The sequence below is a fragment of the Hippichthys cyanospilos genome, chromosome 1 (assembly GCF_059441005.1).
Source record: "Hippichthys cyanospilos isolate Australia breed blue-spotted pipefish chromosome 1, RoL_Hcya_1.0, whole genome shotgun sequence".
NCBI lineage: Eukaryota > Metazoa > Chordata > Actinopteri > Syngnathiformes > Syngnathidae > Hippichthys > Hippichthys cyanospilos.
In genome coordinates this window covers 32,529,312-32,556,568 of record NC_142369.1, presented here as the reverse complement: position 1 = coordinate 32,556,568, position 27,257 = coordinate 32,529,312, and the positions used below count along the sequence as shown (strand labels likewise).

The following is a 27,257-nucleotide window of genomic DNA, read 5'->3' as shown; positions in this document are numbered from 1 at the left end:
AATAGAAATTGTTACTTTCAACCCCTCGAAATGTCCAGCCCTATCTATACATATGTATATTTACATATACAGTATATATTCCAAGGCTGTATTTTCATTTTGTGAGTGAAAAAAACATGAACAGCTATTCAATGCTGCAGATTTGGCAGACAGGAATATGCAGATATAATGTTTTGCATTTGCCACAATAAAGATTTTCTTAAACAAAGGTTCCAAACTCAAGGCCCGCATTATTTTATCAGGCCCGCCAAATGCTGATTTGACTTCAGGTTTCTGGCTAAAATACCAAACTTGTTTTTTGGGGAAAAAAAATACAGTTTTGTTCCCAATTTCTCTTTTAAACAGACCTCTGATTTCAAAACTTGCTAACATTTATTTGACTTTACAGTTATTCCGGCCCTCTGACAGAAACTAGAACTACAATGTGGCCCACGATAAAAATGAGTTTGACACCCCTATTCTTATAGCATGAAAAAAAAAACACTGAATTAGATGTTTCCAAACTTCTGACTGGAACTGTAGATGATGATATCACATCGCCTCAGTCCCCAAAAGATGTACGTAACAAAGAAACATTTAAAGACATAAGCAAAAGACAGGTATCTTCAAAAATATTCTCTGAAAAGATACGGATTTTAGCTTAATATATTCACTTCATCCAGACCCAATCAGAATTGTTAAATTATACTGTATGACTATTAAAAAATCCTTCTTTGGGCTTCTCCTTTAATACAATAGCTGGAGATGATATATGCATAGGTTTAGCACAGCTGTTTAAGCCAGCACAGACAACACACACAAACACACACACACACACACACACACACACACACACAGAGGAGCCACCATTGCAGTGCAGAATCATTCACATTAGCACACTTTAACCTCAATGGAAGGAAGCCCAACAACTCATGAAGCACTGAAGCAGTGAGGATGAAGGTACCCCCCCACCCCCACCCCACCCCCACCCCTTAAAAATAGTACTGTCTCTGTTTCAAGTCAATGCATCTTTTAATGATATGAAGCGGAACAGGTTTTGTCCTCCTTCTCAGGGTCATGTAAACATTGGAAGAGTTTGGTTACCTTGGAAAATGTTTCAAACGATAGATGAGAGCCACTTGTCATGGACAAGAACATGATGGTGAGCTCACATGTTTATTCAAATGTTGGATATCAACATGAAAAGCGAAGCTAAAGTGCTGAAGAGAACTTGTTTGGATCGATGATGAGCTCCACCAAGAAAGCGCCGCTCTGGTTCGTTTAGTCTCGTTTACGCAACAGCCTTCACGGAAAGACGTTGCTCTATTTTTGTCAAGGTAGGACACCGTGACGAGAAGCAAGAACAGAAAATGACAAAGTGCAAAAGTGCCGATGCAAATATTGCGCAATCCATCTGCATCAGTGTGTGATGAGAATGACTCGAGTTCTATATTATTTTTACAAAAAAATATTCACTCCAAATATTTAAATTCTCTTCTGGAAGAGGGCAGAAGGCGCACCTAAACCAGGGATGGGCAACTGGTGAATGTGGCCCACACACACCCTCGGAGTGGCCCTTGATTCGTTTTAGAAGATAAGAAAGGAGTGGATCCGTTTTGACTTGTAATAACAGTTTCCATCAATAGATGGCAGACATTGCTCAAGGGCAGAGGTGGGGAACTTTTGTATTTTTTGCCGGTTTGACGTTTGTCAGTGCCACGCCCCCTAACGGCATCGTCATTCAGCCATTTTACGCTGAAAATGATAATCGTCGGTCCGGCCACTTCCATCGCCCCCTCCTAAATATAAGTGTCACTAAAAACTAGTCATCGAAGGGCTTTAGTCCATCATGTTGTTTTACCCACATCAGGGTTTATGCAAGAGTAACGAGAATACATTTAGCAATCATGTCCACTGGATGGCAATCTCATGCTGTACATGATACTCTAATGCTCATTTATAACTGCTTGGCCAACTTGATGAAGGTTTTCAAAAGTTTTCATTCAGATTTGTCTGAATTTGTCTAGATTTCAACTGTCACATACACTACGAGTAAAACAAAGCATTGCTTGAGTCTTCACTGCTTGGTGGTGCTGTAAAGTCACTGACTGTCGAGTGTTTGTACTGTAAAGATGCAGAAATGAAGCAGATCAACATGCCAGTCAGTTCATTTATATTTCAGTAAGCAAAAAGGGCTGTGGCAGGCTGACGGACATTTGAAGTAACGTCTATTCTGACGGTTACGACGACGGATGAAAACGGCTCTTCCGACATTTTTAATCCACCGTTTTTCGAGCGTTCCCGTCATTCGTAGGTCCGTCGGTCAGTCGGACGGTCCATCAGTGCTAACGAAGTGCCCGCCTCTGCTCAAGAGTACCTCTGATGCTAAGACTACTTTGCCCTCAGATAAGATCCCAAGACAAGACAATGATGTCTTTAAGATAAAATCGCGAGCATCATTTGCTCACCGAATACTATTGAACAAACTTGTCAATTTGGGCCCTCCCAAAATTTGGGAGAATTCCATGAAAATGTGAGGAGTGCATTACGTTTACATTTAAGAATTAAACGTCTATTGAGATGCTCTTTGGTATATCACTTCATATGCATGTATTTTGTCTTTCTCAGTTTTGTCAAACTTATATTGTTTCGAAAGTATGTGCTCCTATGCGTCAGCTCAGTAGCGCTGATGAAAAATGATGGACTCTGCCGTCATTTATGTTGCCCATCCCTAACTTCAGCTGTGCATCCTCCTTTTGCCAGACATAATGTGGGAAGAATGACACTTTTCGGGCAGATTTATCACTGAGAAAGTAAGCTAAGATGAGACGCTCATTCTACAATATGAGCCCACTTTCACAGCAAATATCCCTAAGTCTTTTTTGCTTATCGAAAGGCTTATCATTGACTTGAGATGCCACAAGACGGTGGCAGAATACTTTATTTCTATTATAAAAGGCAGTGGCCTAAATAAATGATGCTCACGTCAACATAGTTGCTTGGCTCCAGGATGTCACAAAATGGTGCGAAAGCATTTTATGTATTTGTGCTGTTTTTGTTTTTTTTAAAAAAATCAAGACATGGCTTATGCTTGAGGTTTCCAGTCATTAATATGCGATTTAGCGAATGCCAAACCATAATTACGCTGGGATTCACTGTCTATATAGCGCAATTCCCCAAATATAAGACGCACCTGTGTATATCTTAATTTTGGGGTCAAATTCTGGTATTTTCTATTTCACCGTGTATAAGACGCAGCAACACTGGCAACAATATAAAAACTACAACTAAACAGAATAAATCTCATCTTTTGTAAACTCTTCACATTTTCTTGTGTTCATCTACGTAATTTATTTATTTGTTGCACGTTAAGCGTGTTTGTGATTCCCCTCATTGTGAGTAGGTAGGCAGTGAATGCCTTGCCAGTGTTGAATGCGCTCAAAGCTGTTGTTTTTCCTTTTCCTCGCGACGCGGTTCGACTTCATTTGACCATAAATCACCCGAAGTTGAGCAGCGTCCACGTTTCAACAAGTTTATGATTGTGTGTTTACATGTCAAAACCGAAAGTAATAAACGAGTCAAATGGAAAACCTTTCCGTCTGGTGCTTGCTTTATTTGATTTACCCGGAGACGTCATAACTTTTACATGATCCTCTCGGTTTTAGTAATTTCCCGGGTGTGAACAAATATGGACTCGTATGCTGGTTCAGTCTGCTTGCTTCTTTCATTGAAAATAATGCGTCATATATTTGGGGGATTACCGTACTTTGTTGCCATGTGATTTTCTTAATGCAAAATAGAAATCTAGCGCCTTTGAAGCCTTGACTTTTAACTTCTCCCAAATAAATGAATAAACGCAATCAAGTAAGGTCGCCATGTTCCACTCGTTCCGCTATGGCGAACATTCGTGTTTTTAGCGTGACACCAGGGATGCAAACAGTGTGCGGTATGAAGTCCCAAACAGGCTTGGCAGTGGGAAGAAGCGACGGGTCAGAGGCACTACAAGGAAACCTTCCTTAGTAGAAGTAAACGTTGGGACCCTGATCATGTCCTACGAGTGGTCTTTTAGAGGAGGATCTGCCAATCATCACAATTAGCCCAAGAGCATTGAGAAAGATAAAGTGCAAAGTACAAGCCAAGCCCCCATAAACCTCGACGTATGGAAAACCGTTTTAGCAACGTGCTCCATATCCTTGGTATACTAGTATGCTCTTTGCCCTCACTAACGAGTCACTTGTACAACTTGTGACATTGTAAAATTCTACTGGGTAATGTATGGCAGAGGTCCCCAACCGCCGGTCTGCGGCCCGGTTCCGGTCCACGGATCAAATGGTACCGGGCAGCATGGGCCCCACCCAAAATAACGATGTTTCGAACTGATTTAGTTACCCTTTGACAGTTCCTTTATTTGTGCTTTGTTTGGCTTGATCTTTGTTTTTTGACGCCACCTCTGGCGGCCGTTGGTATTACACTTTGCAGTGAGGAAGGACGGTGTGGCTTCTGTTGAGAGCAGTCACTGTCGGTGGGTGAGACACATTGTTCTGCCTCTGTAAAATCTGGCTCACGAATGTCTTTCAGTTGTATTTTCTTTGTTAGAATGTTGTCATTCATGATAATATGAACACAATTAGTTTGGTAGTTGATCCAACAACTTGTGACTGAGGATAACATGCTAGTTCTTATCTTCAGCATGTTATATCGTGTGACCTTTTAATATGTTTAGCCCGTTAGCATTTTCATTTGTGCCATTGTATTTCCCTTTGGTGTATGTTAGCATGGAAAGGTTTTGCTTTGATAAGCTCTCATTTGCATCTAAATAACGGTTTGTTTTGAAATGAATAGCATTTGTAATTCAGTTATATGATTGTGATTTGTGTACATTTTGTAAGATGAATATTTCTTGCATGTGAGACTTACCTGAGTGAGTTATAGCCATGTTTGATATTACAGAGACATACAGTAGAGCCACTGATAGCCTTTGTTTGGTGTATTCTTTTCTTTACAGACTTACAATGTAAATTATGTGCAATATTTGCCACTTGCCCGCCCTCGCCCCCCGGTCCACAATAAAAATCTCAAGTGCTGACCGGTCTGTGGTTATAAAAAAGTTGGGGACCCCTGATGTGTAGCACTTCAATGGTAGTGTAGTAGCTTGCATGTACAACCACTGCACATTTTTGCTTCACTAGTAGTTGCCCCACTAGTGTTCACGGATGTCATACGGTCAGGGAGGGCAAGCGGTTGCCTCACTGGTACTAGTGCACCGAACTGTCTTATAAATGAGGACAAAGAGCGTACCAGTACAGTACATGGACATCAAGGACATGGAATAAATGCTTACATGTCATATCAGATGTGTTTGCGTGTGTGTGTGCGTGTGTGTGTGTGTGTGTGTGTGTGTCCCTTTGCCCGTCTTTGGCCGCGTAGTTTTTTTCAACCTGTGCTGTGTCGTCACTCCCTTTTCGGCCGCGCAATCAGGTGATGTGTCCGTCCCCTGTCCTCAGTTCTTTTTGAAAAAGGAGAAAAGTTTTCGATCCCGGTCGGAGAGGCGGAGAGCTCGTCTGGATGACGGAGCGCAGGGAGCTCGGGACGACCTGGACGTAGAGGGCGGGGTGGCGCGCCACTCGTCCTGGTGCTTGTCCATTAACTGCTGGTCAATCACTCTGTGCATGTCGTCCTGCAAGAAGACGTATGATGATGGCAATGAGGCACAAAGTGTGACCTTTACTGGTAAACTTCAATTGACCATCTCAAAGCCTTTGAATGTCCAACTGCTCATTTAGCACCCCTTGCTGGTTTCTAATAAGCTGGAAGGCAACTTCACAAAAGAGTGATCAATGCCTCCCCATGTTCAGCTAGAATCTGTATTTAACCTGTCGGGCTAAACAAGTGAACTGAATTCGACTAGACATTGCAATGTAGTACGAAGAATGCAATTTTCAAATTGGACACAAAACAGTCACAGCAAAAATAGTAACAGAATTTCTTCAATAACACTGTGGAGAATACAGATATTTTCATCTCACAGTAATGGCCATCAAGTACGGACAACTTACTACAGAACAGGTACAGATTTCAAATTTGGCTTTTTGACCTTATATTGTCTTGGCGGTTGCAGGGGGGTAAAAATAAATTAATTAAACCTGCATATGTATGGATAGAACTGGTGCCACTGAACAATGAGAGTGGTTAAAAGAAAAAAAATCATAAACAAAATAAAAATTTGGAAAAAAATTGAATGCGTATGTATAGTTTGTAAAGAGTAATCATAAACTCTTTGTGCAATGCTACTCTATGGCCACCGGGAGGCTCTTTACACAATAGCAACTGTCAATTTTGACAAATTCTGGATTCAAATTGAAAACGAAAATACATTTGTCAGAATTAGACAGTTTTTTTGTGAAGGTTTGCCTTTGTCAGTGTGACATCTTCAGGCTCCTCGTGATCGAATTGTCGCCGATAAGGGAAAGTTGGTTGATAGCAAGGTGGCTTAATCCCCATTTGTTATAACCCTGTTGTGAAGGATGCAGATTTACTGAAGGTGAAGATGGGACAGAATGGTTTTACTCGGTCCTCATTGAGGGTCATTGGATGGGCTTTATCCCCCCGGCATGCAGTGGTGAAAGGGTTAGTGCTGGGTGGAATGATGGGACGGTGCAGGTGGGCTCACCTCTAAGGCAGGAAGGGGAGTGCACCACAGGGGAGAGAGGGTGGTGCGGAGGCTGAGAAAGGCCACTAGATCAGAAACCACAAGAGCCAAACTGTAAAGAGCCCTGAGGATGCAAACTGTGGGCAGGGAAAAGAGAGAGGAAAGAGCCGCTAGTTACAGAGGAGGGAAAGGAAGGGGCTAAGGTGGAAGGAGCGCGACCGCGGTCACCTAAAATGAACGGACACAGACATAAATAAATACATGTGCCTCTTAAACAACTTGCACACATACTGCACTGATAATCAGGTCGGATTTCAGCAATTTCTTTCCTTTTAGTCAGTCAGTATGATCTTATTTCATCTTCTACTTTCGTCGCACACATCTCCTTGATATTTTTGGCAGCTACTGCCTCTCACGGTCATGATACTTTGATTGATGTCTAGTTTGGGGAGGAGATGTGCAATGCTTGATGGTGATATCATCGTGCGTGTGATGCTGCACATCTGGGAAGCGATACTACAGAGGAGGCGGGAAAAGCATATTGACCTAGTTGCAGAGTTCAGGGAGAATCTTCCCAATGGAGGTTGGCACCAGGGGTTTTGTGAGAGGCTTGACAACGCATCTACAGTACGTAAATAACTGCACTAGGGCAGAGTGGAAAGGAGCTACATAAGACCACCAATCTGTTGAAAAGGCAAAAAAGGGAAGTTTCTGGCAATTGGTTAAGGAAGCAGGAAAAGGAAACTCCCAATAAAGGCTAGATGCAAGGGGGGACTAGGAGATGTCCCTGATCACCGCCCTATCACCAGGAGATATATTCAATGTTGAGAGGCGAAACATCAGAGAACGCTGGTCCTTGGCTGACGACGCTACAGCTAGCACAACGGGCACTGTTTGCCGTGCGGGAGGCCCAGAGTCAAGCAACCATCACACATGGCAGGACGATTTTTGTTCTTGTGGTTGTTTTCATGTGTGTATTTTCTTTCAAAATTCACCAAGGGTGTTAACCATCTTAAGTAAGTGTATCCCATGTGTTTCTTACCATAGACAGAAACACAGAGTCACAGACATGGAGTTAAAGGGCCTAGATTACCGTATTTTACGTATTTTACGGTAAACTCTTTGAGTGCCATGGATGAGAATTCTCATCTTTTAAAGTACTAAAATACTTCTGATGTGTGCCAATGACGAGAATTCTCATCAGATATTTTTTTTTGAAAGGGTAGCTGACACCCTTGACTAGTACATATTTTAATATTAAGTCAATTCAGCACTGTAGTGATGAAATGTGACCACTGGATGGCAGTGTTGCCCACGATGGGGAACAAAATTATTATTTTCAATAAATGAAGCAGACAGACCGAACCAACGCCCGAGTCCATCCTTGTTCACAAACAGGAATATTAATCAAATGGAGAGGATCATGAAATATGTATGATGTCTCCAGCTGATTGCACCAGTTAGAGAAGATGGAAAAGTAATCTATTTGACTCATTTATTAACTGTGGTCTTTTGACATACACGCACATAATCACACACACCATAAACTTGGTGAATCCTGGATGCTGCTCAACTTCAGGTATTTATGGTAAACTGAACTCAAATCACGTTGCGACGAAAAGGAAAACCAACAGCTTCGAGCGCATTCAACATATAGTGGTGAGGTGTTCACACACCGCTCACAATGTGGGAAATCTGTAACACGCTTAACGCGCAACAAATATATAACACGGATATGAACACAAGGAAATATGAAGTTTACAAAAGATGAGATTTATTCTGTTTCGCTATAGTTTTTGCATGGTTGTCAAAGGGTTGGTGCGTCTTATACACTGTAACAAAGAAAATACCAGAATTTGGCCCCAAAATAAAGGGTGCGCCTTATACACAAACACATCTTATAGTTGGGGAATTACGGTACTTGTAATTCTAAGTAAGAGTTTGAAATCTTTCATATGATACCACCCATTTACATAGACGTAGCACACAATACAGATTTGTTGGTAGCTAAGCAGGAATGGAAAAAAACTGTGCCTCCCACCTTGTGGCTGCCGCGCCCCCTTCACGACGTCATCCTAAAGCCGACCGGCCACAAAACAATAACAAGGAAAAATGCTAACACAAACTTGGGCTTTCTTGGGAATTCTAAAAAATGGATCAAGGAAGGAAGGTAAGACATTGGGGTGTGTGAGAAGTTACCATTTTAACATGGTTGGAAAAAAAATGGAATTTCCATGATGGGGGCCCTTTAAAGGCAAAAAGTGGAGGTGACGAAAGGTTTTAATTGCAACTTTTCTATTCTGCTTACCTGCCAGGCCTCCAGCTGCTGTGACAGATTGAGCTTCTGCTGGATGGCATCGAGAAGCTGACTGTTAAGTGACATGATGTCTATTTTACATTTGGCCAGCTCCATCTCCACCGCCTTCTTCCTGGAAGACACACAGAGTGACAAAGAGGTGAAAATCACATATGTACATTCAACTATCTATCTTTTCATTCCTCCATATTTCGGGAATTAACCTTCTCCTACATTTCAATACCAACTCCACCAACATGTTCCCAAAATGTAGCCTTCCCAGCCTATTATTTTTCTCATTCTTAGCATTCACAGCTCCCCACATTTCAACATTTTTTACCCCCAAAATTCCTGTTCATTCTCATTGCATATTTATCACCCATACCATTTTTTAAAATCCCACCGTTTTTTGTCCTACTTTCACTACTTGTACACATCTCAACTGAATCTCACCTTTCCAACTTTCATACATTCCAATAATTCACACCGTGCTGATTTTTTTTTCCATATTCATCTCCTATAACAGAGAGAACCTTCCAGAATACATTATGTACACTTGGACCAATTCACATCGTTCCGACTTTGTACTCTTCAGCTCATCCACAACGTTTTTCAAAAGGTCAAAAAATGTCAACATTTTAATCTTTGATTTACACAGTTTTTGACCAATTTAATCTATTCAAATTTAAACTGTTCAATTCATACCTGGTACTTTTAGCCAAATTTGCAAAAAAATTAAAATAAAAAAAAAGTTTTGCTTGCTTTTAGCTGTAATTTCACAATTTTTTGGCTGAGTCTCATGTTCCAAATTAAACCATTGAGCTCATCTTTGCCACAAAATTTCAATTCAAAGTAAAAGCTACTAATTACAATATTTTACCTTTGACTAATTCCAACTGTTTCAACTTCTACTGTTTGGCTTATCCCTACATTTTTTTAAATAAAAAAAAAACAAAACATGGTTTTGTTCATTTACTCCAACTTCCACACTTTTTGACAGATAAAACTGTTCAGCTCATCACTATTATAATTATCCATCCATCCATTTTCTAGAGCCACATGTCCTCACAAGAGTCGCAGGCTGGTTTCGGGCAGTAGGCTGGGGACACCCTGAACTGGTTGCCAACCAATCGCGGGGCACACAGAGACGAACAACCATCCACACACCCAATCACACCTAAAGACGATTTAGTATGTCCAATTCGCCTGCCATGCATGTTTATGGAGTGCGGGAGGAGAGAACCCTCCCGGGCTTGGGGAGAACATGCAAACCCCACACAGGAAGGCAGGTGGATTTGAACCGGGACCTTTGAACTGTGAGGCAGATGTGCTACTCACTGTGCCACCGAGCCCTCCTACTATTATTATATTCCCCAATTTTCTATGTAAAGCAAACATAATGACCTTCACTATCTTTCCACATGATTCCACGTTTTTAAATATCATTCCATATAATTCCAAATATTTTTATTATACTCCATGATTGCAGAGCATCATGCAGCTAAGGTTGTTATTATTTATTTTTTCTGATACTTTTCTGTTTATGTGTGTGAGTGCGCATGTGCCTACTTGGCTATGGCATCATCTCTGTCTTTGATGGCACTCTGCAGCTGTTCGCTGGGTTCTCGGACCTCCACCATGGTCCTCAACCGCTGTGATTCTTCTTGCAGGGAGCACATTTCTACTGAGAGCAGCGCCATCTGTAGGTTTGACAGGAAAATAACATCAATGGGACTCCACTTGACATGACAACGTTTTTGATATGATCGTGTCACATAGTCTGTTCAATCAACGTACATGTTTAAACACCCATAATTGTACAGACCAAAACTGTACTATATACAGTAAGATGAGACATACAGTTGTGCGCACCAGTTTAGCTACACTAAGGCATCCAAACTCATTAGCATAGCTGTAGATAATCAAAATTCACCTCTGGTTAATGAGGAAATGTACCTTTGATAACATGCCAGACACAGTTTTCTACACTACACGTACCTGATTATGCAGCTGTAGCAACTCCTCTTTACTGTTGTGCGCCTTGTCCTGCTCAATTTCATACAGCTCTCGGACTTCTCTCAACTCTTCTCCCATCTTCCTCACTTGTTCCTCCAGAGCTTCCTCGTCACTGCGTCGAGAACCCTTTGGACAGGAAATTTCACAGAATTTCAATATAAGAGGTATTTTCAGGTCATATAATATAATCGTCATATAATCATATCATGTTTTATAATATTTAAACATTAGGTTTTAAGATTAAAATTGCATCTTTGGTCAGTTTCTATTGTGTCGTTTATTGAGAGAACGTAATGCTGCCATTTCTTTTAAACACTGTCAAGAAGGAAGACATTTTCTTGGCTATTGGCATTGTTTGTTGTAAATTAAGTCTGTCATGTTCTGCAGGAATAATTTATAGTATATTAATATTCTCAAGATGGAAGATCCATCCATTTTCTAGAGCCGCTTATCCTCATGCAGGTCGCAGGCTTGCTGGTACCTATCCCAACAGACTTTGGGTAGTAGGCGGGGGACACCCTGAACTGGTTTCCAGCAGTTCAGCAAATCAGCAAGAAACGCTGAGACGACCAAGCAATCACGCATCCAATCACACCTAAGGATAATTTAGAGTGTCCAATACACCCACCATGCATGTTTTTGCAGTGTGGGAGGAAGCCGGAGTGCTTGGAGAGCACCCACATGGGATCGGGGACAACAGGCAAACGCCACACAGGATGGCTGGAGTGAGGTGGATTTGAACTCGAGTCCCTGAACTGTGAGTACTAAGCACTTTTCCACCAAGCTATCAAGAAGGTAAATTGTCAGTGTCAAAAAGGCACAAATGCAGTGCTGTGGAATATACTCCACTTTTAATTTTCAGCAGAACAATGATTTACTGCGCCCCCCCAAAAACAAACAACAAAAAACGATTTCATCAATCCAAACATCTGGTACATTGGAGCCTTTCTGTGCAGTTGACTTAAGTGAGAAGCGGGTCGCCAGTCGACCGCTGGGCCGCCAGTCGACCGCTGGGTCATATCTACTTTCCAAGCCATATGGAGAATTTGCAGACTATCGTTAATTTTTTTGTCGGTACCGTTGATTCGTTGCCATCCAGCAAGTTCTGCGTTAGCCTGCGCAGTTCTAGCAGGCTGGCATGAAGGCTCCCGGTTGGCACATCCTTGGCAGAGGACGTCTCAGAAGACTCGTCCATGGATGAGTCTGTAGATAGCGCAGAGTCTGTGACGTCATTCCCTCGGAGATGGGAGCAGAGCGAGCGCACCTCACAGTAGGCTTCCCACAGCTGAAGGCGCAGCTACAATATAGACGGAGAGTCAAAGAGCCAAAATAACATTTGCAACACAGCTTGCGGCTGATATTTGTGGCCTGTTTACCTGCTCCCTCTCCTGCTCCTGTTCCTCTTGCTCCATGCTTTGCTCAATCTCACACATCAGGCTGGACTGGTGGGGGGTGAGGCTATGCAAGCTCGTCTCTTCCGTTAGCTCCTCTAGCCGAGCAGCGAGCTGTCTGTGGGACAGCTGAGCTTCCTGAAGTTCCACCTGATTCTGCCGCAGCTGAACGTAACGTAATCACAACAAGGCTTAAAATTCTATAGTTAAAGGATCTCTTATAATATCAGATGAAACAGATAAAACAAGTTGTAACACAATCTATTCTCTTCCTGTCAAACTTTTGTTTGCTCTCTTTTGTTCTTGTGTGTATGAGGACAAAAAAACACACACACATCCAAATAAAATGCATCTTTTTCAGCAATTGTAAAGGAAAAACCCCATAGACCAAGTTAATCAAAGTCAAATAAATGCGCAATTTAAAAAGATCAAAGTCTTACTCGATTCATCATGATGCCATGCTTAATGACTGCATTACTCAGAATTCTGAATCTATTTGAGAGGCCTATTTTCTCACCAAATTGTGGTTAATTACTAAATGTTGCGAGCAGTGTTGGGAGTAATGCATTCTAAAAGTAATGTAATTACTGTAATGCATTACTTGCTGTAACGCGGAAGTTTAAAGCATAAAAAATAGTAACATTAACTCAGTACAAATGAGAGTAACGCAATGCAAGATGATGCATTTTTAACCTGAAAGGGGTGATTTTTTTCATTTTTTCACAAATTCGCCAAAAACACCACCAGACCGGAGGAGGAAATTCCGAGGCAAAATGTTTACTTCCTGTTATTAGTGTTTACAAGAGCAGAGATGAGTGGGGCAGCAGCAGACCACAAGTTGAATATGGACAATACGAACAAAAAGATCAACATACACACATGACTTTCAGTTGGACAGAGATAAAGACAGTAGGAATATAATTGACACCTACTTTGCCAAATAGTAATTTGACAAATCCTTTACAGCATAGTAACTTGAAGTTAATGAAAAGAACACATGCGGAGTATCGCGCGCTCTCGCTGAGGGATGCCACCATGACCTCTAGAGGTTAGGAGACTCGTGGCAGAGTATGTCGTACGTCGAAGATAAGCTGCAGCTTTCCGCAGTGGATTCACCAGCATTTGCAAACCTTGTCAGCAAAATTCCTGTCGCAACTAGCAATAATGACAAGCTAAACTACCACTAATTTTCACTGTACAGTTATTGAAAATAGTTCTGCTTGATGTATATCAAGATGACGAATACAAACGTTTATGTTAAAGTGAAACTAGGCTAGCTGCTAACATTAGCCCCACTCAAAACATCTATTTTTTAAAACTCTGTCCGTAAGCTAGCCGACTGAACTTGAACATTGAAATTGCAGAACGTACTAACTGTTTCTGCCTAAAGCATAAACCATGTATCACCATGCTGTGAAGCTAAGTAATAGAATAATTCAAATAGAAAAAAATGATTTTGTATATAGTCTTTAAAGGTTTACAATACAATACGGATGAAATGATTTGTACTGGTTTTAGGCTTAAACCAGCCTTTCACTGACTGGATGTGCATAATGAGCATGATGACCTACACTTAGAATGGCAAATCCATATTTCCAGTTATGGTGGTGAGAGTACCGGTAATATAAAAGTAATGCAATAGTAGTGCAAAGTAGTGTAAAGTCTTACATTTCAAATACAGTTATATTGTAATGTAACAAATTAATTTGAAATTACAGTAATAAGTAATAAATAATGCACTATGCTTCTGAAGTAACTTGCCCAATAGTGGTTGCAACCCATTGGCAGTTCCGGTGTAAAACAGTTGTTTTCAAATGTTGTACCTGTAGGTCCTTCTCGTGACACTGCTTCTCCAGCACCAGCGTTCTATCTCTGAGGTCTTCCACGGTAGTCTTGAGCACTTCGTTCTCCTCCAGCATGGCATGCACTCGCCGTTCCAGCTCCATCTTCCTCTCCGACAGCATCTTAATCTAACATGTTCAGCATCAGTGATTAGAAATGACACCCCAATAAAAAGGGATACGGTTACAAGCTGAAGATCGCCTTGATTTTCTGGTCGATAGCAGACAACAGGCCAGCCTCTGAGTTGATTAAGAGCTAAATATTGGGCTGTCCCGTCTCTCGGCAAACCGGGCTCTTACACCAGATTAAAAAGTACTCCCACTGGTCACAAGAATGCCTGTTGCCTAGCACAGACGTGGGCGGGACTAGCCACCCTCGTCTTAGGAATGTCTCGGTGATACTGTAGCGCCTACACAAAGCTTAATATCAGCTTACTCAGCAAGTGATGACCTTCAGCTTGCCCTCAACATATTCTTCACAGTGGGACTTGAATTGTTTTTGACTGAGCAGATACCCACCGAATTAACCACAGTATGTGATCACTTTATCACTTCTGGATTTGACCTACATTTGATAACCTGTTTTACACTGCAGCAACTTACATATCATGCTGTTGCTTTTTTTTTTTTTTTTTTACATGCTTTGTTCTAGACGTGTCTCACAGTAATAAAACACCATGAGTGATCATTATGTAAAATCAAGGTATATGAAAAGTGGAAGTGCCAAGACATTGCAGCACCTCAGCTAAAAATAGAACACCCTATTTCTCCCAATTATAGTGCAGGCTTTGCAGTCAGGGTGTTTTCCCTGCTGTCACATAACAGACAGAAAGAAAGAGAAAGAAAGATCGTGGAAAATCATAACAAACGGAATTTGAAAAAAAACTGTTACTGTGCTATCATCACTGCTTTATGGCATGTGGCGGCAATATAACATAAGCACATGACTGACTTCACATCGCATTTCATGCGCATCAGTATGTATTTATGTCTGACATCTGGAAACAGAGATTGATTGCACAAGAGTAAAGATTAATCTTTGGCCTTTTTTCTCTTTCTTTTTGTTGGTCATTGCACCGTACTTCAATTAAACTCAAATTCAATCCATCATACTGTACATCCTTTGCATACTTCCAAGACAGTTACATGCAGCATGCAGTAAGGCCAGACAATAACCGATAACCACTCACTTCGAGTCCTTGCTGCTCCAATCGAGAGGGGTGGGGGTGGGGTTTAGCAAGATACAAAAAGAGAGAGGAAATGTTGAGAATACAACAGAGGTGGGCCGTCAGAGCCGGCAAGACCTTCTCTGCTGGCTTAACATAACCTAACAATATTATAATAATTATAATAAAAGTCCATTTCATTTTGTATTTATTTTTCATATAGATAGATAGATAGATAGATAGATAGATAGATAGATAGATAGATAGATAGATAGATAGATAGATAGATAGATAGATAGATAGATAGATAGATAGATAGATAGATAGATAGATAGATAGATAGATAGAACTATTCTCCATGTTCTGTTTTCTTGTGTTGTAGTTTTCTAGATAGAACTATTCTCCTTGTTCTGTTTTCTTGTGTTGTAGTTTTCTAGTGTTGTAGTTTGTAGTTTTAGGTTACAGTTTTTATCCAATCAGAATTCAGCTAACTTGTGTCGCCAGGCTGTATGAAATCTCCCCGAGGGATTCACAAACAACAGTTGCAGGCATCTGTGCACTGTGAGTGAACGGGAAGTCTATCTTCGACAGTTGCAAAAGCCGATGAGATCACAAGGTAGCGACAGCATGGCCAGCGAGAAAGCCTCACGTTGAACATGGCACGTACGCGATGTGATAGGATACTCAGCATGGGAGGCAGCGGTATGCAGGTCAAGCAAGCTTGGCCGTTTGGCTGTGACAATCCCTGTGTCCTGTGCTCCTGTCGAGCGGTCATTCTCTGCCTTTTTTAAAGCAGATTAAAACATTCATCCATCTATCTTCTATTAGCACTTATCCTGAAAAGGATCGCAGGCTTGCTGGTGCCTATCACAGCTGGTCTAGGGAAGTATAAGGGGGACAACCTGAACTGGTTGCCAGCACACTGCAGGATTAAAACATTCGATAGAAAAGAATTTCTTGTTGGAACTGAAAGGAACAGACAACCTGTACAAGCAAGTCATTGAAGTCTTCTTGAGGAAAGACAGAAGAATGGATTTTGTCTCAAATTGTGTTTTGGGAGACAGATGTTTTGGTGAGTGCAAACTTTTTATTGAAGATTTTTTTTCATTTGTAATGTTTTTGTCATTTTACTTCATTCATATTCCATTGTTAATTCCTCATTGCAGCTAAATTGGGTGTGCATGGGGTAGATTTTGTTTGTGCATGAAAAAAAAGTTGCATTTTTTAAAAACTGGCTCACTATTGCTGGTCAGAGCAACAAGTGAGAAAATCTAAAGGAAAAGTCAATAGTTTAAAGAGTGTGGTCAAATGGATGAGGTTCATTTTATTCATTCTAAGTGGTTTGTAGATGAATGCGGTTTTTCTATTATGAAAAATTCTAGACTCTAGACCAGTGGTTGTTAACCTGGGTTCGATCGAACCCTAGGGGTTCGGTGAGTCGGTCTCAGGGGTTCGGTGGAGCCTCCGCCGCAGAGGTCCATTCCTCAGTCTAGTATGCTGTTAGTGGGCACAGTCATTGAAAGCGTCCTGCTTTTCCGACCGGTCCGCTTTGAGGTCGCTGGTTTATGCAGCAGAGTGAGACCTCCCTATCAGACCGCTTAGAGAGGGCTGTATATGTGTCTGAGTGAGACTCCCTACCCGTCCGCTTTGAGAGCGCTGGCTAAGCAGCAGAGTGAGACCTCCTTCTCAGTCGGGACCACACACCGGTATTAGCCCGTTATCTCCCGAGCGCCGATTCAGGCAAATAAGCTCCTGTGGCCGGCGATCTAAAGGGTCGATCGCCATACGGACTCACGACGTGGCGGTGGGGAACTGGTACTTTTACCCACTGTGTTGGTTTTGTTATTTGAACAAGGTGATATTAATGCACAATTCATTTCGTGCACCAGTAAAAAACTAAAGAAGGGTTCAGTGAATGAGCTGGTGCCTCCAACAAGGTTAAGAACCACTGCTCTAGACATTCCTGGCAGCTTTCAGTGTCTTCATTTTCTAAATTTTACAGTGGATCCCCGGGTTACGGCGTCCCTGGCTTACATTTTCATGTTAAGATACGGAACACTGAGTTTTTTCGTCCCCTCTTTAAGGAATTTATCCCGCTTTACGATTACCAACTGTCATAACCTGTGGGTTTGGTTGTGTTTTGTTGTTTTGCCTCCCTCTAGAGGTGTTTTTAGTCAATTGCTCTTATTTTCTGTTGGTGTCAAACGGCCTCCGCTGCAATGCGTCACTACAATGCTGGTCTGCTATTGGTCAGCGACTCGACTCCCCAAGATACTGGTCTACTCTTGGTAGGCGTGATAAGTTCACGACGATGCTGGTCTGCTATTGGTCGGCACATGGGGTCACAAAGATGGCCTCCTAAAGACTTGATCTCGTGTGAGAGTGCTTTCAATATCGTATTTGTGATGCATTTTAGTGCTTAATTCACACTTGAATTAGTTATTCATGAGTCCCAAGATTGCTAGTGATGTTTAAGAGAGAAGTAAGATAATTTATATGGAAACGAAGCTGGAGATACTTAAGAAATACGAAGAAAGCTAAGATAGTCTAGCCTAGGCTACCCTTACTAGGAAAATATGGCCATAACAAGCATCACTCAAAGGTAAATAAATCCTTTATATATTTTTTATTTATTATGTTATTTAACTGTGTACATGTATTTTTTATATAAGTAGCACTTACTATCCTATTTTGATACTGTGGCGGGCACTAGGACCATGTCTCTCACCCAGTTGGTATGTTGCAATGAACCTTTGATGCTTTAAACCTGTTGGCTCTGTCTTTGCCTATTTGGACAGTGTTGTACAGTTTTGTGATGGCATGCAAAGAGTAAAGACGTACACTCGCACAGCAACGTGTGGTTTCTTCGTCTTGCCACAAAACCAATTTTTAATATATATATACAATTTTTATGTTTTTACCTGGGGTTTTACACGCATTAGGTAATCGACATAGGTTTGGAATGCCCTCCATATGGCGAATTCATGTTACGATCCCAACCGTGGAAAGGATTAATCTCGTAAACTGGGAGCCCACTGTACCTGTATATTCTCTAAATTCACAAATGCTCTTTGTCAGTATACATCGAGCAAGTGAAACCATACAAGTTAAGTAAAATGTTCATTGCGTTGCTGCATACTTAGCGGCTTACCTCAGCTTGTAGCGTTTCTAGTCGTGTCATGTGCTGGCTTGTCGACGTGCTCTTCTCCCTGAAGTCGTCTCGTAATGAATGGACCTGAGTGGATAGCTGCCTCTCCACCTCTGCAGCCTGAACGGACAAAAAGAAACAATTCAATTAGACAGAAAGAAAAACTAGCAAGAATTAAAAGAGATACACACACAAACACACACACATTAAATATGCACTCTGCAAATAGTGACATAAAGGAAGATGAAAGGCAATTTGCAATTTTGAAGCCTAGCCCGACAGGAAACTCAGCGGCACTATTATAGTGTGTCAATCCTCCTATCTGAATCTGTTCCTGTAAATTTTAAAACAAGCATTCCGATGACAGCAAAATTTGCCAAAATGTCAAGAGCTTCCTCCTGAATCACCAAACAGACGTAGTTCTGCTCAAGTTCTACTCAAGTAGTTGTGCAGTCAAATGCCATGGGTGTCTTTTGCATGAATCAGAAAACTTTATGAGATCAGGCCTCACAACACACTTTTTTAAAAATGTCTTTGGGAAGATGCGATGTTCACAGCAATAAAATTGTATGGTCACAGCGTTAAAATATCAGTTAAAAAGTTAAGAAAAAAACACACACACACACACTCAAAACATGTACACAAAGTTAAATGTCTGAGTCAGTGGTTCAACGCCTTAAATTTAGACTGCGGACTGAGGGGGCTGTCTGCTCTAAAAACCACATCATCCTTGTCACTATGCCTCAGATTTATATTGCGGACTGGCGGGGGGAGGGGTGGGGGGGGGGGAGCTTGCTGTGCATGGTATGGAAGAGTACTATATCAGTACGCTGCCAGGCGCTAGACCGCACAAGCACACAGATTGGATAATTCCCCATGGCACACCTGACAATATCTGGTGGCACACTGGTGTGCACAGTGGTTGAAAAACACTGGGTTGAGTTATATACAGACATACTTTTTAGGGGTGTGCCAAAAATGGATTCGCATAAGAATCTGGATACTCAATTTAAAATGTTCCAATATCAATTTAATAGATGTGATGAGATCTGATCGACCATTGCGGGTTTTGAGATGGACCACCTCCTCTGTTGGGAGGTGAGCCAGACTTGGAGGTGGATTTTACCCGATGGCCTTGCCTGCTGTCATCCTTGCACTGGACACTTCTTGCCTTATTATTATATTATTTTTAGCACTTAGTATCTACTCCAACCTGTTGAGCCTGGAAGGAGGCTCCTTCCACCTGCGTTCTTATTTTCCCCAGATGTTTTTTTTTTTACTTTTTCCTTCTGTGAGTTTTGTTCAAGGGATTGTGTTGTGCATTTAAGCTGTACTGTATTTCTTTTTTATCTGTGAAGCCCTTTAATATGATTTCTTTTTTTTATCTGTGAAGCCCTTTAAAAAGACTGCGGCAATTCAGGGCTATACAAATAAACCTGACTTGACTAACTTGACTTTCTCGCTGGCCTTACTGTCGCCACCTTGTGATCTGATTGGCTATTGCAACTGTCTATTAACTCTATGTGCCTGTCCACTCACAACGCCCAGACAACTGCAACTGTTGATTGTGAAGATCTCAGGAAGATTTCATACAGCCTGGCGACACAAGTTAGCTGAATTCTGATTGGATAAAAAGGCTAACCTAAAACTACAACACTGGAAGGAACTTAACCAAATGGATATAATATGACACAAAGAGAACAGAATATGGAGAATCGTTATCTATTTGCAGATGATATGCATGTGTATTGTAATTAGGCAGTCACTTATATATTGCATATATGTTTTGTTTTCTTTAGTTTGACTCTGATTCATATTGGTTAAGACAGTGCTCGTGAATAAAAAACTTGGCGCTTGGATGCTACTCCCATATTCATTTGAATGGAGTTCGGCTCGCTGTTAACTTGTGTCCACATACACACGCAAGGGTGACAATACAAAAAGCTTCTGTAAAAACATAAGAATTTATGTCTAGTAAGAAAGAAAACCAGAGCATCGACAATGGCAGGATCTGTGACAGCTGCAGGATAAACTCTCCTCTTTGTGGAGCAACCAGATGTGCAAGTCTGTCATGGTCACTTCAGGATCAGGTCACCGTAATAACCTTTAAATGCAGGGAGGCAGACTGAGATCATGGCTGACTGACACATTGTCTACTCGCTTAATCTGCCAATTTCCCATATTGCCCGTTTTGGTCGTGGTTGGGAAAGCGAAATGCATCAACTATCATTGGATTCTTGTTTTTTGTTCCCCAGTTGTTTCAATGTCCACAGTGGTTTGTTTTTTCCCCCTTTTCCATCAGGAGGATCTACAACTAGATAGAATATTTTGTATTTACCACAAAACAAGTTTTAAATGTGCATGATACTGCAGTTGTTATAGCAACCAGAATGAGGACTAATAAATGAGCTCTTTTGTCTTTTGGACTTTTTTGGATGGGAAAACAGCCCTTATTTTCAAAAGTGGATGCTGACTGATTCACTGACAGTGCTCAGCGCACCATGCAAGTATAATATTGGACACAGGCATTAGAGTTGTGTGCTACAATCCTGTATTGGGCAACTACCTTTTTTGGAGACTTAAAAAGAGTTCAAAACGTACAAAAGTCTAAACTAAAATTTACTGTACAGTACTTTGGACTCAAATAAATCATTTTCTTATTCAGCTAAAATTCTGAGTTAGAAGTAGCTATAAAGTCTGCGAACGCACACTGTTGTCAGCGTTCGTGTATTTTAGCAAAAGGGATGAGGGTTTCATGAAGCTATTCAATCTGCTGGTTCCTGTATTGGGGTTCATGTGGGCTACAAATGCAAATACTAATTATTTGGATTTCTATTAGGATTGAGTGACTATAGTGTAGTTACCATTTAAGGCCAATTAGCACTCACAAATGTCAGCGAGGAAAGACCGCAGTACGATTCACGCCAAACCAGAATCAGCAAGTTATCTGTTGCTGGTAATTAACTTGAGTGAGGGACTAAGTTGTTTTGGTTCCTGACTCAATGCATATGGCGAGGTTATTAACATGGCTTATAGCTTAATCCTCTCTGTGTTGCATGACATCACTTCCTTTGAAGCGCCTTGCTTCCAAGGCCATCCGTTAGGAGTAAATTGAGAGCTCCTTAAAGACATTCTCAATTATTGCATAAATGCTCAGTTATTAGAGAATTTGTATTTTAAAGTTATTTGCTCAAAAAAGGTACTACTAAATTTAAGTTAGTCTCATTATATCAGCTGCATAAATAACATCAATGGTATCAACGATTATCATGTTAGTTTTTACAAAATGATTCACTCACGCAAGTAGAGTCGTCATCTCCCAACAGAGAGGTTGTGCGTTCGACCCCTCGAGCGTTGCTAACATGTCAAAGACACCGAGCACCAAGATGCACCCAATGGTGTGTCATCATTAGGTAAAGTAAAAAAAAAAAGGTAAGTCCATTTACCAATCCATTCTAAAAAAATATCCAGAACCAGGTGACTGACCTACGCACATCAGATCTAGAGTGGAAATAGCTGCAGACGATATGAAAGCACAATTTATAACTTCATGAATAATAAGTTTAAGCTGAAATGTTCAACAATCCCAGCCAAAATAAAAAGAATTACAAGCACAAAAAACTTGTGATTCAAATACTGAACATGACTTCACAATTACCGTATATTAGTTAATGATTTACCAGTCAATTTTGGCAGCATTTTGATAACAGGCGAACCTATAAAACGGTGGTGTTGAATGTGAAGCAATGGAAAATTTGGCAGCATTTAACTTGTGCTGGTGCATCAAAGAAATCTGGGCACATCAATGCAAAAAGTCATTCAGGAGGTCTGCAACGCATTATCAAGCGTTACAGTCCTTTCATTTAGGAACTGCATACTTACTTTAGTGGATGCAAATGAATTCCCAAAAGCAGTTCCTATTCACTTGGTGTCAAGTGAAGAAAGAAGGATTTGTCCTACTGTCTCGGAGACGAAAGCTAATTAGATACTGAGTAAATGTTTTTATTCAGTCAACAATTAGTACTGGAAGAGAGTTGGGACATGAAAATAGTATGCTATTAACAAACAGTTCCCCAGGGGGAGTTTTATGCTCTCATCGTCCAATCAGACTCGTTAGCAGTTGACATCACTCAGTGACAGCCCATTTCTTCGTAATGAGCAGCGGAGGGGAGGGAGGAAAGCAAGCCATTTAGAAAAATAGAAGAGGAGTGGAACAAGCAAGCACTATGATTGACCTCATTTGTTCTATTATGCAAGGTTGCCATCTTCCTGCGCAAAGGAAATGAATCGTGAGATCTTAGTCGATGCGGTCTACTAACTCTTGGGAATGTCACACATCAATAAACATAACATACCGTATGTCTTCCCATACACAAACAGGTAAAGGTTTTTCATGAAGCTACACACACTTTCCTGGGTACATTGCTTTAGGGCTAGACCAACGGATCGGTCCTGCACTCTTCTTTAATAAAAATATTATGATGCCACCGGGGCAAGCTCTGACTATCGTAATAATGACCAAGAAGAGAAGATGCCCAGGAGTGAGATGAAATTAAAAAACATTGAAAAACACATGCAGGTCTTCATCTCTTCTCAACATGTGTGAAGAAGTCAAACTTTGTTTGGCCATTCATGAACAGCATTGCAAATGTGATTAAGACTTGTCCGTCATTTTTGGGGTGCAACGCTCTTGAGGCACTTTTCATGTGGCATTTGTACCCTTTATTGTACCCCCTGCCTTGGGGAGCAGGCAGAGGCAAGCGAGTGACAAGCTGGGTCAAAGATGCATTCCACTATGACATACATTTGCTCTAAGATGGTGCTTTTTTGCAGATCATGTACACAAACAGCTAATACAAAGCCTAGAAAGCTAGAGAGCGGTAAATAGTAGAGTAGGTTGAGTAGGATTTAAAGCTCAATGAAGTATTCAACTAGAATTCCCACTAAAATCCATCAATTGCAGTGACGGTCCGTGCAGTTCACACTTAGGCCTTCAGTGATGTCCTACATGGTCCAACTTGAATAAATACCCCTCATAATACCATCATTTTTGACACCACAGCTGGTCGAAAATCCTACACAGAAGCACATGTACTGTATGCAGTACTGGGTGTTGCATCACCTTGATCGTGTACAAGACAGACTATTTTCCAGAGCATTTGAACATCAATTAACACACATCAGCAATTAAAATGTGATATCCATTAATTGAATATGAATGAAATAAAATTACATATTTAAAATGATAAAAAAAAAAAATGCTTGCGCTCACCAAAACGACTGTCCCCCAAAACACTTATTTGACTTGGTCGATGTTTTCCTCTCCTTCTGCCATTGTGGGTTTAAAAAAGCGAGTAGATATATTTGATTTTTACGCTAAAGGTCTCCGGGTATGGCTCTGTTGTAGGCTACACCGTTAATGCAAGTCAAACAACACTGTGTAGCTTGTTTGATCCACATAGCGCTGCCTCCCATCCAATCAAAGGGTGCATACATGTCACGTTCAATGTGAGGCCTTCAAACTGGCCTTACTGTTGCCAAATGGTGATCTGATTGGCTATTGCAACTACAGTATCTATTAACTTTTTGTGCCTGTTCACTTTACTTTACATGTACTTTTAAGTGTGAGTCATGGCAAACATTTCCTCTACATGACATTGTATGGGGCCCAGTTGGCTTAGTCTAAACAGTCTTAGGTTTGTAACGGCTGATTTCAACACACATGCTAAATCAAACCGTATACTCTTTGTCTGGTGAGTACGTGCCCGTTACCCGGAACCATTTCTTACTAGTGCAATTCATACTAAGCTCCTTGACCTGCCAATATGTAGAGTTGATATAGCAGAGTTATAGGCAACCGCATTCTAAAGCCTATAATCTCTAAAATATTCACAGTATTATGCAGACCTATGACACTGATGACTTTAAAGACGTATGACCGACGGGCTGTAAGCAAATGTGTCTCGCTGCACACCTGGCTGAGTGTCTCAGATCCTGCAAGCAGATTTTAATTCGATTGAGAGACCCTGACAGCAAACCCAGGAAGAAATTAACACAGGTGTACTTTCTCTTCTCTTTTCTGTGGCGTGGAAGAACACTTAAGGCCATGTGACACAAAGTCCAGACTAATTAAGTCTTCCATGCTGCTTGAAGCTTTACATCTGAAGCACACACACGCATGCACGCACACACATGCAGACGGTCCCTCACCCTTTGAAGTTGTTCCAGCAATCGGTGGTTTTGTTCGGATAGCTCACTGATGGCCTTGGTTTTGTCCCTGTCAGCCTCTCGCAACTGAACCTGGTGTTGCTCCAGTTCTCCCTGCAGCTGCTGGATGTCGGTCTCCAACTCGGCCACGCGGCCCTCCCACTCCCCCTCTCTGTTTTCGAGACGCCAACGCAACTCATGCTTCTCCTGCTCCAAGTGCTGCCAGGATAGAAGAGAGACAAGATTAGATATTAAATCAGTACTGCCAACAATCGTCAGTTTGGGCTGCAACTAATATTTTTTTTTAAATAATTTGATCAATCTGTCAATTGTGTTGTTGAGTATTTGGATTAAACAAAATCTTTTAAATTCCACCCCATTATTAACAATAGGACATAATACCAAATTACGCTTTGGTCCTGATGTTGGGTAAAGAGGCATAAATGTTCTTCCCTTTTTTCCGAGGTAAAAGCAAATATTTGGATTTAACACAAAAATAATCACTTTGCTTTCATACAGGATGAAAGAGGTCGAAAAATGTACTGCTGACAGGTTGAAATACAAAGGATTTGGTCAATCTTAAATTACGAAAGGTATCTAGAATGGCTGACTATCAAAAATAAATAATAAGTTAGTTGTCGATGAGTCATTGCACCTTTTATTCCATATATATGTATCATATTATAGATGCCAGATTACAGTACATTGAATTCAATACCTGCACTAGAAGTAAAGTAAAAGAAAGGAGGTTTTCTTAGAAAACATGCTCTAAATTGTAATATGCAGTTTATTTAAAGATTTGGAGTGTAAGGAGTGGGCAGGACAAAATAAGCTTTCGCTTCCTTCTGCCCCTATTATCGAACTTAACGGTTTGTAAAGAGGCTCTTTCGTTTTTGTTTTTTTTTTTAATTCTTTGGATTATTCAAGATAAATAAAGATCTAATATGAAAACTTCACCCTTGGATTATTCAAGATAAATAAAGATCTAATATGAAAACTTCACCCTTGTCTCTTGATAGCAGTGACCAGTAGGTCAGATGCTGCTTGCAATGGCACAGTTTAGATGCCCCAGAAAAAATGAAGTAGAAGGTAAACAATTTAAAAACAGGAGCAACAAAATACGTTAAAACCCAAAACATCAATGAGTTTTATTAGGAGGCAGCTTAATTCTCTGAGCTGCATCACGAGGATGAATATGGATCAAAGGACTGAACAGATGTACAGTAGATTCAGAGTGCTGTGTACGGTGAAGGGATTAGTCTGGTATTTTTTCCACAGGCCACACATTGGCTACCAAGAAGGGTTCAAACAAAAAGAACAAAATCAACAGTGTGTTGATGTCAACAGGATGTAGAAGGGATGCCTGATTCAGGATAAACTCGGCCAAAAGTTTGACCACAGCCATTACGTTTTGTTTCCTGCTAGGAGGCCTGCAAATAAATCAAGGCAGATGGCCATCTCTGTCAAAGCGCACAAAAAAAAAAGTGCCTTGAGAAGTTTTATTGTAAATCAGATTGAAACTGCATATGGTCTTCAGATGCCATGCAAGTACGTAACCTGGATAGATACTGTATAATCCGACTGGCCCATGAGATCAATGTAATCATGGGATGGCACTATGTCAATTTTGGAATTGAGCTGAAAAAGAACAATCAAAAGAACAGACCATGCGTTTCAGTTTCTTTACATTATTCATGATAAACCTTTGGCCATCAAGTACACAATCAAAATCCAAGAGCAGTATCTATAGGATAATCTCGTAATTACCTCTAGTTTGTCATTGAGGTCTTTGTGCATTTTCTCATATTGCTTCGTCAAATCTTGGTTTCTTTCTAGTAAAGCTTTGCCCAATTTGGCAGCTAAGAGTAAATCCTTTTCTTTTTGACGGAAGAGAGCCAGCAAGTCTGCGTCCTGGTCCACCGAGAGCTCTCCCGCTTTATCCTGCTGGTCGCTGAGCATGGCCAGCTCCTCTTCCAACGCCACGCCGAGGCCTCCAGAACCGGAGCCGGGGTGGCGCAACGGGTGAGCCGGGCAGCCTCCGGGCTCATGGGTTGCGGGCTTGAGGCAGGGCTCCATGGAGTCGCTGTCCAGCTCCAGTGGTGCTGAAGCCACGCCGGACGTGTTGAGGTCGAGCAAGAAGGCAGACATGGCTCAACTCCACGCCCGGCAGGACCAAGGACGAGCCGCCAGATAGGAGCCTAGTGCTGTTCCCACACCCTCCCCCCTGCACGGACTGTGTCGCTCTGACCAGATTGGCCTGTCATGGAAAATTCATCCATCCTTGCTGTAGCCCCTTCAACGACTCCCCTCACTCGCCGTTAACTTGGAAGCGTCTCTGCTTCGAACTGAATCACAGCGAACAACGCCTCGCTCCTCGCTCTGCGGCTCAGTCACTGGCTGTTGCTAAATGTGAAAAACGTTTTATCACGGTGTAATCCACATAGGTGAGTTCTCCGCTGCGGTCCGTCGGTGCTCGCCCACGCCGTCGCAGGACTCAAGTCCCCCATTTTGCTGTCAGCCGGTTAGTCAGCACACGTAAGCTTGCCGAAAAAATCTCGCCGCTT

General features: G+C 41.4%; 1 protein-coding gene and 1 long non-coding RNA gene across 4 annotated transcripts; one reads left to right on the top strand and one right to left on the bottom strand.

Moving 5' to 3' along the window:
* Nucleotides 1-979: 979 nt before the first annotated feature.
* On the bottom strand, nt 980-27,257 carry bicdl1 (BICD family like cargo adaptor 1). 2 transcript variants are annotated; one of them, XM_088431935.1, is made up of 11 exons: nt 26,461-27,257; nt 24,697-24,912; nt 18,490-18,606; nt 14,155-14,301; nt 12,317-12,496; nt 12,019-12,237; nt 10,923-11,066; nt 10,494-10,624; nt 8,937-9,057; nt 5,574-5,656; nt 980-5,485 (listed from the first exon to the last, which is right to left on the bottom strand). In XM_088431935.1, exons 1-11 carry the CDS (start codon nt 26,839-26,841, stop codon nt 5,431-5,433), a joined length of 1,794 nt encoding a protein of 597 aa, XP_088288061.1. In that variant the 5' UTR covers nt 26,842-27,257; the 3' UTR covers nt 980-5,430. The 2 variants fall into 2 exon arrangements, with proteins under 2 accessions (XP_088288061.1, XP_088288053.1); XM_088431927.1 differs by having other exon boundaries at nt 980-5,656.
* Nucleotides 11,040-26,628, top strand: LOC148430151 (uncharacterized). Of its 2 annotated transcripts, none has more exons than XR_015867669.1 (3): nt 11,040-11,104; nt 11,586-11,697; nt 26,585-26,628. It is a non-coding gene; the product is annotated as an uncharacterized LOC148430151 (long non-coding RNA). The 2 variants fall into 2 exon arrangements; XR_015867668.1 differs by lacking the exon at nt 26,585-26,628 and adding an exon at nt 24,771-24,977.

Coding starts and splice junctions, on each gene's coding strand:
- bicdl1 (XM_088431927.1), bottom strand. CDS start 26,841: ATGTCTGCCTTCTTGCTCGACCTCAACACGTCCGGCGTGGCTTCAGCA. Junction 14,302..18,489: donor TAGAAACGCTACAAGCTGAG/GTAAGCCGCTAA, acceptor TGAACATGTTAG/ATTAAGATGCTGTCGGAGAG. Junction 12,497..14,154: donor GTCACGAGAAGGACCTACAG/GTACAACATTTG, acceptor CGTTACGTTCAG/CTGCGGCAGAATCAGGTGGA.